Source organism: Elephantulus edwardii, unplaced genomic scaffold, assembly GCF_000299155.1.
Source record: "Elephantulus edwardii isolate Elephantulus edwardi_28Jun2011 unplaced genomic scaffold, EleEdw1.0 scaffold00131, whole genome shotgun sequence".
Classification (NCBI taxonomy): Eukaryota; Metazoa; Chordata; class Mammalia; order Macroscelidea; family Macroscelididae; genus Elephantulus; species Elephantulus edwardii.
The window spans coordinates 2388678-2404388 of record NW_006399881.1 but is presented as its reverse complement, the minus strand read 5'-3'; the positions used below and the strand labels follow the sequence as shown (position 1 = coordinate 2404388).

At 37.3% G+C, this 15711-nt stretch overlaps 1 protein-coding gene across 4 annotated transcripts in view; it reads left to right on the top strand.

Moving 5' to 3' along the window:
• Positions 1–15711, top strand: part of LOC102864624 (kelch-like protein 13-like) — a 153545-nt gene that overhangs the window by 118632 nt on the left and 19202 nt on the right. For all 4 annotated transcript variants that reach the window (XM_006893763.1, XM_006893760.1, XM_006893762.1 and 1 more), the window contains 2 exons: positions 11106–11238; positions 12335–12531. In XM_006893763.1, coding sequence (XP_006893825.1) covers positions 11106–11238; positions 12335–12531 — 330 coding nt within the window. The remainder of the gene's footprint in view (positions 1–11105; positions 11239–12334; positions 12532–15711) is intronic.

Below are 15711 nucleotides of genomic sequence, written 5' to 3'. Positions count from 1 at the left end.
CCCAGTTTCAGCAAGCAGGGTTGTGTCATCTGCATAACGCAGATTGTTAATAGATCTTCCACCAATCCTGATGCCACAATTCTCCTCATAGACCCCAGCCTCTCGGATAAACTTACTTACTTTTAAATGACTACAAGATGTATTTTTGCCATCAGTATGTGTAGATCACTTCTGACTTGATGTTACACAATAGCAACAACATATGCAACATAAGCAACAATGTATACAACATAAGCAACAGTGTAAGTTTTGACAAATTATATATATTTGTGGATTCTTTGGCAGAACCATTTTGTGACTCCATATTCTCATGGTAGTCCTACTCTGCCCTCAACCTTCAACCCTGACAGCTACTAGTCTGGATTTTTTGTTACTACAATTTGGTCTTTTTGAGAATGGCGTATACATAGCAGTATGTACTAATTCCAGGTCCTTGCACATTGCAATAATTTACTTTGTATTCCATGCTGCCCTCTGAAATCTTCTGTTCAACTCTTTAATATCTTGATTTCTTCCCTTTGCTTTGGCTTCTCTGCGCTCCAGTGTAATATTTAGAGTTTATTCTGACATCCATCTTGGTCTTTTCTTCCTCCTCTGTCTTTTGCATTCTTCTTGGATCATATTCTTGATATCCTCCCACAGCTCATCAGGTCTTCACTCATTAATGGCCAAGGCCTCAAACCTGTTCCTGAGATGGTTTTGAAATGCAGATGGGATATACTCAAGGTCAAATTTTGGTTCCTGTGGACTTTATTTTCCTCAGCTTCAGCTTGATTTTGTATATGAGTAGTTGGTGGTCTGTTCCACAATCAGCTCCTGGCCTAGTTTTCACAACTGATACTGAGCTTTTCCGGTGATTTTTTCCACAGATGTAATCGATCTGATTCCTATGCATACCATCGGGTGAAATCCATGTGTATAGCCTGCATTTGTGTTTCTTATAAAATGTATTTGCAATGAATAAGTCATGGTGCAAAATTCTATTATTCTATCTCAGGCTTCATTTCTGTCATCAAGTCCATGTTTTCCAACTGCTGATCCTTCTTTTCTATTCCCAACTTTTGCATTCCACTCACCCATTATTATTAATGCATCTTGATTGCATGTTCGATCAATTTCTGACTTCAGAAGTTGGTAAAAATATTCTATTTCCTCCTCTTTGGCTCTGGTTGTTTGTGCATTTGTTTGAATGATGGTGGCATTCACTGGACTTCCTAGTATGCCTATGGATATTATCCTGTCACTTACAACTTTGTATTTCAAGATGGATCTAGAAATGACATTTTTAACTATGAAAGCAACCCCATTTTTCCTCACCTTTTTGTCTCCAGCATAGTAGATCATCTGACTCAAAATGTCCTATGCCAGTCCATCTCATTTCACAGATACCTAGTGTGTCAATATTTACACATTCCATTTTCTTCTTTTTTTTTTTTTGAGATCAACTATTATGCCAGACTGATATGTTCTGATGTATTTTCACTTCTGAACACACTGGTCAATTCCTGTGTCTGGTTTTTGTTTGTTTGTTTGTTTTTAAATTTTATTTTATTAATTTTAATGAACATTTACAGAAATTTTGGATTTCCATTCATTAATTTTTTTCACTTTTTGCCATTTTTCTTCTTAACAATATCCAATTTTCCTATATTCATGGTTCTTACATTCCTTGTTCCAATAACTAGTGTCTGCCTACAGCTGTTCCTCCTTCTATTTGTTTCCATACTTGAAGGCTCGGCCTCAGTTGTCATATCTGTTAGTTTAAGTGTGCTTTGTTGTACATAGGGTTTTCAAAGGCCTGCTATTTAGAAGTGGCTGGTCAATCCTTTTTCCTGCTCTGCCTTAATTTGATTGCTCAGATTTAGAACATTATCTGACAGACAAGCATTATACAGAGAAGAGCAGATGAAAGATATTTCCCAGTAGTAGAAAAAAAAACCAATAGATTCTGTGTTGTCCCCACCCTTGCCAGGTGTGTTTTGCGCCACCCCTTTCCCTGCTCCACCAGCATTTACATCTACTCCCTTCTACTCCATTCAGCAACAATTTCCCCACTCCAGCCCTTGATGTGATGGTCTATATGTCAATCTTTCTGGGCTTTTGTGATTCCTAATGCCTCAAGTTGCTGCCAGCTTCTTCCTATAAGAGCAATATCCTTGACTTCAAGAGTTTTGAACTTCTGCTCCAGGATTGACTTCTTGTGCCTTAGGTCATCTTCTTCTCAATTTATGTTACAAGAGTTTCCCAGGGGAGACTGATGAATCCTATAGATTTGCTATATAATGTTGTCTTCCTGGCCCTCAGGCTTTTAGCCCTTGGGTCCCAAGATTTGAAGGCCTGAACCACGACTTCTTGGAGTCTTAGTTATTACAATGAAATGTGCAAGGAACTAGAGTCAGAAAATCAAAAGGCTGAACTCGCTTAGCATTTCTCAAGCTGAAGAAACTGAAGAACAAAACCTTGAGTTGTAATAATTAACCATGTTTTGGGCAGAATAGTCAATGATCTAGGAAGCATTAAAAGAAGATGGAAAGAGTGTACAGTGTCATTGTACCAAAAGGAACTGGTGGACACAGAAGAATTTAATGAAACAACGTACGAGTAAGAGCCTGTGGTGATGGAGGAAGTTCAAGCTGCTCTGAAAGAATTTACAAAAAACAAGTCCCTAGGAATTGATGGCATACCGATTGACATATTCAACAAACAGATGCTGCCCTGGATGTGCTCACCAAGTTGTGCCAAGAAATCTGGAGGAAAACCACATAGCCAACTGACTGGAAGAAATCAATATTTGTTCCCATTCCAAAGAAAGGTGATCCCACAGAGTGCTGAAATTATCGAGCAATATCATTGATATCACATGCGAGCAAGATTCTGCTGAATATTATCCCAAAACGACTGGAACACCAGATCAACAGAAAACTGCTTGAAATGCAGCCTGGATTTAGAAGAGGTCATGGCACTAGGGATGTTATAACTAATGCCAGATGGATCTTGGCTGAAAGCAGAGAATACCAGAGGAATGTCTATTGTGTTTCATTGACTATGCAAAGGCATTTGACTGTGTGGATCACAACACACTGTGCCTGATTCTGAGAAGAATGGGAATCCCAGAACACTTGATTGTGCTTATGAAAAACTTATACTTGAACCAGGAGGCAGTCATCAGAACAGAGCAAGGAAACATTGCATGGTTCCAATTTAGGAAGGGTGTGCATCAAGGATGTGTTCTATCTCCATATCTTTTCAATCTATATGCAGAACAAATTATCTGGGAGGCTTGGCTCTATGAGGAGAAGTGTGGCATCAGGATTGGAGGTAGAATCACCAACAATCTGCATTATGCAGATGACACAACCCTGTTTGCTGAAACTGAGGAGGACCTGAAGTGCTTGCTGCAGAAGGTCAAGTATTTCAATGTGGATTGAAGCTCAACATCAAGAAAACAAATATTCTCACTACTGGGCTGATTGGTAGCATCATGACGGGTAATGAAGAGATTGAGATTGTTGACAGATTTAGTTTGCTTGGCTCTACAATAAACAACCTTGGTACCAACAGCCATGAAATTAAAAGACAAATTGTATTGGGAAAGTCTGCTGTCAAAAAACTCTCCAGGGTACTGAGGAATAACGATGTCAGTCTGGAGACTAAGGTGCACCTGATACAGGCCATGGTCTTTGCCATTACTTGCTATGCATCAGAGAGCTGGACAATGACTAGGGATGATAGAAGGAGAGTTGATGCCTTTGAGCTTTGGTGCTGGAGAAGAGTATTGAATATACCATGGACTGCTAGGAAAACAAATTCTTCCTGGAAAGGGTGAAGCTAGGCTGCTACTTGGAGGGAAGGGTTCTGAAGCTTCGTCTGACATACTTTGGACATGTTGCAAAGCGGGATCAGTACTTGGAAAGGGACGTCATGCTTGGGAAGGTGGAGGGACAGTGCAGGAGAGGAAGAGCCTCAATGAGATGGATTGACTCAGTCACTGGGATAATGGGGATGGGCGTGTCAGCGACAATAAGAATGGCAAGGGATAGAGCAGGGTTTAGGGCTGTTCAACATAGGGTCACTATGAGTCGCAAGCCACTTGATGACACATAACAACAATAATACTAACTCTCTCACTAGCCGTTCTTGATATCAGGGGCATTCCTTGAAATTGATCTCTTTTTTTTGAGTGTTTCTATAGTTACTTTAATATTAGTATTCCATTCTGTGGAGCATTATGGAGTTCATTCCCCCGCTCAATCGTATGATATCTCTAGTGCTTTCCAATTCCCTGAGCTTTCCTCTTTTGTTGTTTGGCTTGGAAGTTGGAAAGTTGGAACTTTCTTTACACTGCTGTGCCATACAGCTGTACTCATATCCTGTTTCGAGCAGAAGGACTGCTGATATTGTTTTGTTGCTGTTAGGTGCCATCCAGTTGGCTCTGACTCAAAGTGACTTTATGTGCAATAGAATGAATCTGCCCAATCCTGTGCCATCCTCACAATCCCTACTGTGTTTTAATCCCACTGTTCTAGTAGAGATAAAAAAAGCAACGGAAACTCACTGCAGAGAAGCTACCACAGCTCTTCTGATAAAAGATAAATTCTTTTTCCCTCAGTTTTAGGCATTTGCCAACCTCCCACTCCATTGTTGCTACCCTCACTGCTGCCACTACCACTACCTTGGAATTTCTTGGGAGCTGGAGCTTATGAGAAGAGAGAAGAATTTTTTTTTTAAAAAAGAAAAGAAAATTGTAGAATTTTCTCCGCTCTGAGTTTTATAAATATCCTTTCTGACTCTTTGAGTCAGAACTAGAAGGCTTTTCCTAGAGCTCTCTTTGTGGCCAGCTGACTGCTTCCAGCTTTCAGGATGCCTTCAGTCAAGGCCAGAATATACTGGGGAGGGGGGGAGGCATGGAGGCTTACTTTCAATTGGTTAGCACTTTGCATTCTGTTCTTCTGCAATCCTTCTGCTATTCCCCCACCCCCCTTTTTTCCATTTTAAGCTTTGTTAGGTGGAATCAAAGATGCAGTTATTCTAGAGCTTTCTTCTCCTTACTGAGGCAAAAATCCTTGTGAACACTCTGCCTGCTCTGGTTGCTGGGTGCCCTCCAGTCAATTTCAACTTATAGCATCACTGTGGTACAGAGCAGAACTGCCCATAAGGTTTCCAGTGTTGTAATCTTTATGGAAGCAGACTACCACATCTTTTCTCCATGGAGTGACTGCTAGGTTCAAACTGCCAACCACTCAATTTGCAACTGAGTGATTAACCATTGTGCTACCGGGAATCCCGATACTGTGCCCAAGTCCCATAAAGCTTAAGGTTTTTCTACTCTTGGGATTTGCACAGAAATCATTGACACTCATTTGTGAACTCTGGAGCTGATTCCTGGTGCTCCTTTAGGGTGGTGGTTTTCCCAGACCCTCACGATTATCAACATGCACCAGAATACTTGAGAACTGTTTGTAGACCTTCTGAGTTCTGCCTCTGTGCAGACATCTCCTCCCTTGTATTGCACAATGCTGGACTTTTCCAAGCTTCCCATTCGCCATGCCCAAGTCTGGAAACTTCAGGCACTCAGTTGTGACAGTCTGGTCCTTTCCTCCTCCTCTATCACAGAGCTCTATTCTTCATCCTGATGGGCAGGTCTTAAAGTGTTTCTGGTGTTCTTTGTTTGTTTTCTCTAATTTTGCATTTATTTTGCCTGGTTTTTAAATTGTTTCATTTGAGGACATAAGGGAAATCTAATCCTTGTTGTCCATATTTGCTGGAAGCAGAAGTCTGCAAGAAATACTTCATTTTGTGACCTAGATGAAAGAATCTTATTATTTATTATTTTAGACAACAGTTCGTTAGAGATAGCTTTACAAAGGAGATCAGACTTTGAAGAAAGGAGGGCATTTCATGTGGGGGAAAATGTTATAAATTTACATGAAAAATACTGGAAACAGAACAAGGCTAATTTTTCTTTTTCACCAATGAGACGGTCTGAAGAACAACTGATAAGATAGATCTGAATACACAGGGAAATAGTAAAAAATAAGTTTGAACAGGTGAGTTGGATCAGGTTAGAGAAGTCTTTGAAAATCTGGAGTTGTGATATAACAGAATAATTAGGAGCCATTAGAAGTTTCTAAACACTGAGAAGTGTTATATGATGAGTTGTTGTTGTTATGTGCCGTCGAGTCGCTTAGCAGAGTTTAATTAATATCAATATAAAGTTTTATGTCCAGCCTGTATATCTCTTAAGTGCATCTGTTCTTTCTGTCCTCTAAATTAAATGAAGAGCATCCCCATAAAAGCATGATTGGAATTGTTTTGATCAAATAAATTATATCTACTTAAAGGCTGTAGTCAAGCCATTCCTTAACATTCTCTTCTTTTGTTCTTGAGCCTTCATTCATAAATATGCTTTCCATTAATAATTTTTATCACTCTTCTCAGAATGAATTTCTTTCTGCCCCCTCCCCTCCATTTTCAAAATATCACTGGTCAAAACTAAATAATCTGTTACTAAGCTGTGTTTCTACTCTGGTGCAGAATATAGGGGTAAGATTAGTAATCAGATTCTCTTTTAACACCTGACTTTATGAGTGTAGCTTTCCACAATGTCATCATATTTAATTTGACAGCTATTGGCATCTGACTTGTTTTTTTTTTATAAATTATTCCTAGCTCTTCTGATTTGTATAATTGTGTAACCCCAGTGCACATGCTCTTTTGTTTCCAATATGGTTATTTTTACATTTTTAAAGACCATTTAAAACGTTTCATCCTCTCAGGATATTGCAAAAGTGCCTCCCAATATTTAAATGCATTTGAAAATTTGATACACACCTAGGATACAGGGAAGATGAAAATGTTTTTATTACTCTTTTTTGCATAAATATAAAAGGGGGGCCAAAACAGATACAGAGAGAATTATAGTAGGAAGAATTAAAATAGGTTAAAGAGGTAAGATAGCAGGCCCATTCTTAAATGAAGCCCGAAGTCCAGAAGAAATAAGAAAATCAGAGAGAACTATGATGAAGTGGTAAGACAGGAATAAGTTGAATTTAAAAGCTTAAAAAAGGTTTTAAATATACCTTAAAAGATTAGTGGGACATTTTTGTCATTTACACAAAGTAAGACTATATAAATATAGACTAGTATTGTTGCTGATGTGAGATGGATCTTGGCTGAAAGCAGAGAATACCAGAAGAATGTCTACCTGTGTTTCATTGATTATGCAAAGGTATTTGACTGTGTGGATCATAACAAACTGTGGCTGACTCTGAGAAGAATGGGAATCCCAGAACATTTAATTGTGCTAATGCGAAACCTATACTTGGACCAAGAGGCAGTAGTCAGAACAGAGCAGGGTAACACTGCATGGTTCAAAATTGGGAAGGGTGTACGCCAGGGATCCATCCAGTCTCCATACCTTTTCAACATGTATGCAGAGCAGATTATCCGAGAGGCTGGGCTCTATGAGGAGAATTGTGGCATCAGGATTGGTGGAAGATCTATTAACAATCTGCGTTATGCAGATGACACAACCCTGTTTGCTGAAACTGAGGAGGACCTCATGCACTTGCTGCAGAGGGTCAAGGACTGCAGCCTTCAGTATGGACTGAGGCTCAATGTCAAAAAGACAAAGATTCTCACCACTGGACCAATTGGCAGCGTCAGGATGGATGGCGAAGAGATTGAGATTGTTCACAGCTTCAGTTTGCTCGGCTCCACAGTCAACACTCTTGGCACCAGCAGTCAGGAAATCAAAAAGCGTATCACAATGGGAAAGTGCTGTTAGGGACCTCTCTAAAGTACTCAGGAGCAACAGTGTCTCTCTGGAGACTAAGGTGTGCCTGATACAGGCCATGGTCTTTGCAATCGCTTGTTATGCATCAGAGAGTTGGACAATGACTAGGGAGGACAGAAGGAGAGTGGATGTTTTTGAGCTATGGTGCTGGAGAAGGGTACTGAATGTACCATGGACTGCCAGGAAAACAAACAGATTCATCTTGGAGAGGATTAAACCAAGCTACTCCTTGGAGGCAAGGATTCTGGGGCTTCGTCTGACATACTTTGGGCAGGGACGGGTCCTTGGAGAGGGACATCATGCTTGGGAGGGTGGAGGGACAGCGCAGGAGGGGAAGACCCTCTATGAGATGGATTGATTCGGTGACTGGGGTAATTGGGATGGGTGTGTCAGAGGCAGTGCGGTTGGCGCAGGATAGAGCAGGGTTTAGAGCTGTTGTGCATAGGGTCGCTATGAGTCGCAAACGACTCGATGGCACATAACAACAACAACAACAATGAGGAAATATACAACCAAGTTTACAGAACTCAGAAAAAAAGGAGCAAATAAAAATTTGGTGCAAGAAAATGATTATAATAAAAGAACACATTCTGAATGTGCAAGTATCTTGAAAGTCATCCTCAAGTTTAAAGGAAAAATGTTCTTTTAGAGGAATGAAAGCAATATATAGAAATAGATAAATGGGATGAGAATTGTGGAAGAGAATGACTCTTCTTTTAATGTATACATCGTCATAGAAAAGACTGCAGTATAAAAATTCTTTGAGAAGAAAACAGACATACAAAATATGGCATAGAAGAAACTTTAATAATTAAGGTGTTTATACTCTCTGAGGAGATAAGATTTAGATAAGGATGTTAATAATCAGCTCTCATGGCACAATTGGCTAGTAAACAAAAGTTTGGCAGTGTGAAGCCATATGGGGGATCCAAGGGAAAAATATTTTGTAATAGTCTGCTTCTGTGAAGATCACGTACAATTTGACTCTTGCCTCCTGTAAATGCTGCAGCCTAGAAATCTTTATGGAGCAAGTCTCCTCAGTCACATAGGGTCACTTCTGCTCAGTCACACAGGGTCACAAGAGTTGAAATTGACTCGATGGATCACAACCACAACAATCTAGGATAACTTCAACACACATGAAATCAGATAGTGTGATTATTCATTAATACATGGGAAAGTAAAGATTATGCCATGCAGAGAAAGGGAAGCTACTTAACATGCAGTGAAAAGAAATGCAAACCATAAAAGCAGACAAATGGCCAACAATAGGTAGTCTTCTAAGATTATGTATTTAGAATGGAATAAAAGTGTTCTAGAAACTGGGGGGGGGGAGGGGTTTGTGTGGGGAGAAGGGTGTAACAATGAATGAATGGAATTCCAAAATCTCTGTAGATGTTCAGTGAAATGAAAAATAAACAAACTAAATTAAAATAAAAAAAATTAAAAGAAATATTTTACTTCTAAAAAAAAAAGTGGTCTAGAAGTCTCAGCTTCCTTCCTTTCAGAATGCCAGATTATATTGAGAAAGGTTATATAATTTTTTTTCTGGTTATTAGGAAGTAAAACAATGATGAAATTTGTGAAGAGGCTAAAGGTCTCTAGGTCTTTATTTTTGCTCTCTATATTTTGAAGAGACATACCCCAACAATCACTTTTAATGGACTGTGGACCAAATGAAAATTGGCACAGATGATGAAACTCAAAGCATTAGCCATCACATCCTTCAATTCCAAGCAAATTTATAAGAATGTTTTAAGGTTGAGGTGCTAGCAAATGAGCCAAGAAGTTATTTTATGTTTGTGTTTTGTTTTGGTTTTGTTTTCAGAGAAAGAAAATAACTGATTGGATACAATCATTGCTTTTGAACCAATAAGCTGTGATTGCTATTCAAAGACAGTATCTTCATATGCTTTAGAGAAGATGCAGAAATTATTTGATGAGTACATATGGAATAAAGAGCCATATAATTCTCAGTCACATCTCATTGATATCTAGACATCTCTGATTCTTGCCAACTGTCGAACATTGACATTTCCCCTCAAGGAAAAATACAAATTTGTTCTGTTGCCAGAAACTACCAAAACTTTATAAGCCATTTTCTTGAAATCCACAGTTCTATTTTTAGAATATCTTCCACAGATACACTTAAACAAGTCAATGTATATATAAACAGTTCATGAAACCTGTAACTATGACAATCAAGAAGCAACCTAAGTGCTCAACCAGAGGTGAATAAACTGAATAGTTTATGTGTGACCAACCAATGGAACCCTAGAAAAACTAAGAAAAAATGAAATGTACTGTGTACACAGAGATTGGAATGCTGCCCACATTACATGTTGTTGTTGTTAAGTACAGTCAAGTTGCAGGTGACTCCTAGTGACCCTATGAAGGAGAGTCCTCGACACTTGGGTGTCTCTCATCCTCTCTCCAGGTTCATAGGGTTTCTGGAGGCAAGCTATTACGGAAGTGGATGCTGCTCCTGCTTCCAACCTACATTATATAAGCAAGTGAATTTTTACACTGCAAAGTAGTATATATTGTATGCCTTTAAAAAAAATCCTATATAATGTATAAGGAGATCTATGATGACCTACTCTAGGTAAAGAGTTGTGTTGTCAACCCAAAGGTAGGCAGTTTGAATCCACCAGCTGCTCCACAGGAGAAAGATAGGCAATCTCATCCTGTGAGATTTACAACCTGTGAAAACCCACTAAAGGGTCAGCTGTGAGTCGATTCAGAGTGCTCTCTTGTTCTCTCCCCTCCCTTCCTCTCCTCTCCCCTCCCCTCCCCTCCCTAGAACAGTCTAGTTGGGAGAAAAGAACTTCTATTATTTTGCAGTTAATGAAGATGTTCACTTTCATTCATATGTGTGTGTATGTGTGTGTGTGATGTCTTGATGTAAGGAAATAATTATTAAAATATTTTAATATTTTATGGAAAGGAACTTGAGGCAGTCTAACATATTAATTTTGCAGATAAGAAAATGTAAATGGACTATGGTAAAATTATTTCCCTAAATAAAATAAAACTGCATGGTTGCATAAATAAGTGAATAACATGTTCCTTATTTTTTTCCTTAATCTGAAGAATTAGCCTTAATTTTCTGTTTTTCCTCCATTTAAGTAAAACAAACATTGTCACATATCTAGGAAATTGCTCTGGTTTTTTTCTCCTGAGTAAGATATGGGGCATTGTGTTCTAAATATCTTGCTACCAGAGTAATATGTAAACCAAATTTCAACACACAGAAATGTGTATACACCTTTTCCTGGAACTAGTGGCTTACTTCAGGTTCTTGTTTTAGGGATTTGACCAGCTTCGACTTGAAGGATTGCTTTGTGATGTGACCTTGATGCCAGGTGATACGGATGATGCTTTCCCTGTACACAGAGTCATGATGGCATCTGCTAGTGATTACTTCAAGGCCATGTTCACAGGTAATTTGCCTTATTAAACCCTATCTGCACATTAAAACTGTGTGAAAAATCAGTGTTTAGTCTTTTGCATTCTAAAATGAAATTCAATTCAGTTAGCTAGCTTGGCTCCTTATAAGAGGAAATCATTTCAAATGATTATACATTAGTAGTTATGACTGTGGTTGGCACTTTTTAAACTTCTGAAATGTGTGTATTGTACATCTATATCTCACAGCTTTTCTTGTCCAGACACAGATCTGAATTGACCAGATGAGATTCTGGTACTAGTAATGCAATATTTATTCATCAAAAGATAAGAGATTCTGGTACCAGCAATACAATCTTTACCTATCAAACTTGTGTTTGTCATCCATATTCATATCATCCATATGTGTAAATGTATATATGAATATTCTTATAGTCGGAGAGCTTTGTTTTGGAATACAGACCTTTATCAGGACCTCAGCAATTTTGTTTTCTCCTAAAGTAAAACCACTACTTGTTCAGATGGCAAGTGAGAGCTTAAAATAATTTAAAAAATTGATACAATCCAAGTGGTGAGAAAGGAACATGAATAGAGGGCCATTTCTTTTGTATACTGCATTGAAACAGATGAGGGAGAGAACAATTTAAAAGCAATATATTATAGGGTATTATGATTATCATTAGGGTCTGGAATGAAGGTTGCAGAATGGAGTATACTTCGGGTGGGGTGAGGGGATTATATACCAATGAAGGAATTTTTCTTTTACTTTTCAAAGATAAGAGGAACTGGGGGGCGGGGTGGACGGGGAGAAAAGTCCAACAATGAATGAATGGAAAGCCAACATCTCTGTAAATGTTCATTGAAATTAAAAAAAGAGAGAGAAAAGAAAACAGTGAGAGGAGAACATTTTGGAAGCACTTGCATCATATACAGCTTCCACTAGTATATAGAGACATTCCTTGTCAAGCACTTTCTTTTAACTGAAAAATATGCAGAAGCCTGACTCTGTCAGGAGTACTTGTACAGAATAAGCCTTTTCCTTGATTTTTATTGCTTCTAATTAGCAGCAGAAGTGAGTTTGACCTTAATTAAATTACTACCTTCCTTTAATTGAATGTCTTTTTATTTAAGGTGGAATGAAAGAACAAGATTTAATGTGCATTAAGCTTCATGGCGTGAGCAAAATTGGTCTAAAGAAAATTATTGATTTCATTTACACTGCAAAGCTCTCTCTTAATATGGACAACCTTCAAGACACACTGGAAGCTGCCAGCTTCCTACAGATTCTGCCAGTTTTGGACTTCTGCAAAGTATTTCTCATATCTGGGGTAAGGCCTTTTCAGTTTTTTGTTTTCTCATGATGTTGCCTAGTCAGAGTAGGAGTCATGAACCTGTTGTGAAGATATATAAAACTTTTGCTATCAGGGAGATTTGACAAGTAGTTTGTGATCTGGAAATAAATTGAGAGAGAAAAAAGTATAGTTGCAATATAAAGTGGGATCATTTCACAAAAAAAACCTTGTGTGATCAAATGGTATCAGATACTTATATTACTTGATAATTATATATCCTTTAAAATGTTTGATACTCTTGTGTACCATAATATACCATAATACCATCATTTTAAGTATATTTTATGCAAGCAGCTTCTTTAAATGAAATTCTATGGAAACTAATTTGAGCTTCAATGAGTTGAGAGAGTAGCCTTAAGATGGACTCAATACTTTTTTTTTTCTTTTTATCATGGTCTTAAGAACTAACACTTGTAAACTAGAGAGAATATAAATCTTGATGCCATAGAGATTGTAGCTCTCTCTCCTTTTTTTTTTTTTTTGTAAAGAGGGACCAATCAACTAGCTATGTATGTATCAGTGAATCACTCAGTAGTCACCCAGTTGTTGAAGAACAGTATCTTATTTTAGTTGAGACACTTGGATGAGTTTGTGGAAAAATATGTGCCTGTGGGAGCTCTGGTGGCATAATGAGTAAGGAGCTGTGCTGCCAACCCAAAGGCAAGTGATTCGAATCGACCAGCTGTTCCAGTGGAAAAAGATAAGCATTTTCTTCTCATGCTATTTATAGCCTCTGAAAATTCACTAGAGAGTCAGTTATGAGTCAGTACCAATTTGATGGCACACAGCAACAATAAGTGCCTATGTGGTAGAAAAATATTGCCAAGATTTCTGGAGTTTATAGTGTTTATTTATTTTAATAAAAATTTTGGTAGTAGTTCATTTTTACATATTATATTTTTCTAAGTTATTATGTTGATGGATGATGTTTTCCTATAACCTCTTTTAATTCTTATCAATTATGATATTGGTAGATAATTGCTGCTATTCTTTAAAAATAAGTGTTGAGGCCTTCTTTCAAACATAAAGGACCAAGAAAATTTGCCCTTAATTAGTTTACTAATAAGCTACACCCTATCTTTCTAAAGTCAGCTAACAGCTAATTTAATTGCACTTTTGAAAGTGTTTTTGGTTTGTTTCCATTTTTTAAATATGGGAAGTATTCACAGCTACTTGTAAACTTTTAAACTAACCGCTCTTTTTATGGGCTTTAGGGCAGAATGGTTTTATGTTGTTAATTTAGCTATTCCTTAAGAGGTTATCTCTACTGCACAAATAGCCAAAGCAGAGTTTTAAATTTCCCATGATAGCGCTTGTTGCCATTATTGGATTTGGGTGCCAAACTTCATTTTAATTTAATCATACTCAGCCTTTCCCCTCAGGGTCTGTAAGCATCTTCCTTCCAATTTTATGCCACTGATAACATGTCACAGCTTAATTTAAAGGGAAAATGAATTGTGTCCAGTATAATTTTTTAAATGTTTCAAGCCCAATGATTAAGTTACCAGTAATAGTTAATGCTGATATTTGGCTATTTTAATATTAATTTATGTTGATCTTAGCTTTAGAGAGTGTCCTGAGCCAAACTAGGAACAGTGCTTTGGCAGAAATCATTAACTAGATGTATTGTCGACCTATTTCCTAATGTAGAGGTTGAATCCTTACAATTTCAGATGTCCATGGTGACCTGATCCTTTATCTGTATTAGAGAAAGCAATCTGGCAAAGCATAATTTAGAAAAAGTGATGGTTAAGCATAATTATTAAAATAAAAGGATTAAAACAATAAATTTTGTTCTACTTAACTAGTTAAAGCCATGGTTTAAGGACAATATCACAGTAATTTTTTCAATAGTCACAAATTTTCTGTACTTAAACTGTTAGTTCCTTAATGTGTTTACAGCATTTGTTATAAATGTATGGTTTAAACATTTGGAAAGTTCTTTTTTGTTTTAAAATAACACTTTAATGTTGTCTTAAAGGTTATGTTCTTCATTCTTATGTCCTCTGCAGACATTCTAAAGCCCATTTGTAATGAAGAAGAGGCTTCTCCCTGACAAAGTTTACTTGTGGTATAGTTTATTTGACCTCTCTCAGCTAGTACAACTCTACTTGTTTTCTATTTCATTCTCTTTACCTAGCAAAGATACCTCGACATGATTTTATAGTAGAATTCTTCCTTCTCTAAAGCCGTGCTTTTCTACTCAGGAGACCTGAAAGTTTCAAGATATTCTGAATATTTTTTGGAAGATTCCCCCACATGCTAAATTATTGTAGAGAACAACTTAATATAATGATGTCATGCTTTCGAGAGTATGCTGCAACCAAATGTTTCAGAGCAAATAGGCTTTCTGTTTTTAATGATATGACAAGGCTAGCTCATGGAACCAAAATACTGCGTAGGTGTGAATTTTTAGGAAGAAATCTCTACTTCTAATAAGTTCTGTTCCATCCCATTCTGTCATCATTTTCTGTGGATGAGGAGGAGCACTGGTACATATAATTTGAAACAGCAAATAAAGCATGAAGTCTTTATATACCAAATTTGAATGGGGATGTTAAATACAGTGTTACCACCACACTTACTCATTTGGTGAGATAGAGACATTTCCTATGACAGCATCAAGATCAAGAGAATGTGAACCACTTCCTCCTAACTTTGCCCACCTTTGCATTAATAGGTTTCTGTTAGGTTTGTAATTATTATTATTGCTAAAAGGATACAACATTGATGTTTGTGTTATGCTAGATTTTTGTAGTTGTGAAAAAGAGGAATATAACATGAATACAAAAAGAACAACAGTGACAGATATAAATCAGAGTAGTTACAAAGGTCAATACAACTAAAACCCCTCCCTTCATGTACCATGGAGATAATGGAAAATTGCCTTTGCTTACTTCATAGTACCTGTTAAATTCACATCCAATTTTGCTAGTATAACATTGCATAAATAATGCATGCTAAATGCATGTCCAATTTCCCTGATTTATAAACAAGTTGCATTTCAAATTTTTGTTTATTATTTATGTGCAATTTGGAATTTGTAACTTCTAGCATTTTTTGAAGAATTAGTTACAGGCCAACCTACAAAGCTCGATTTAATTCAATATTGCCAAAATTCGGTATTTATAAATGAACTGGAAATATTATAATTTG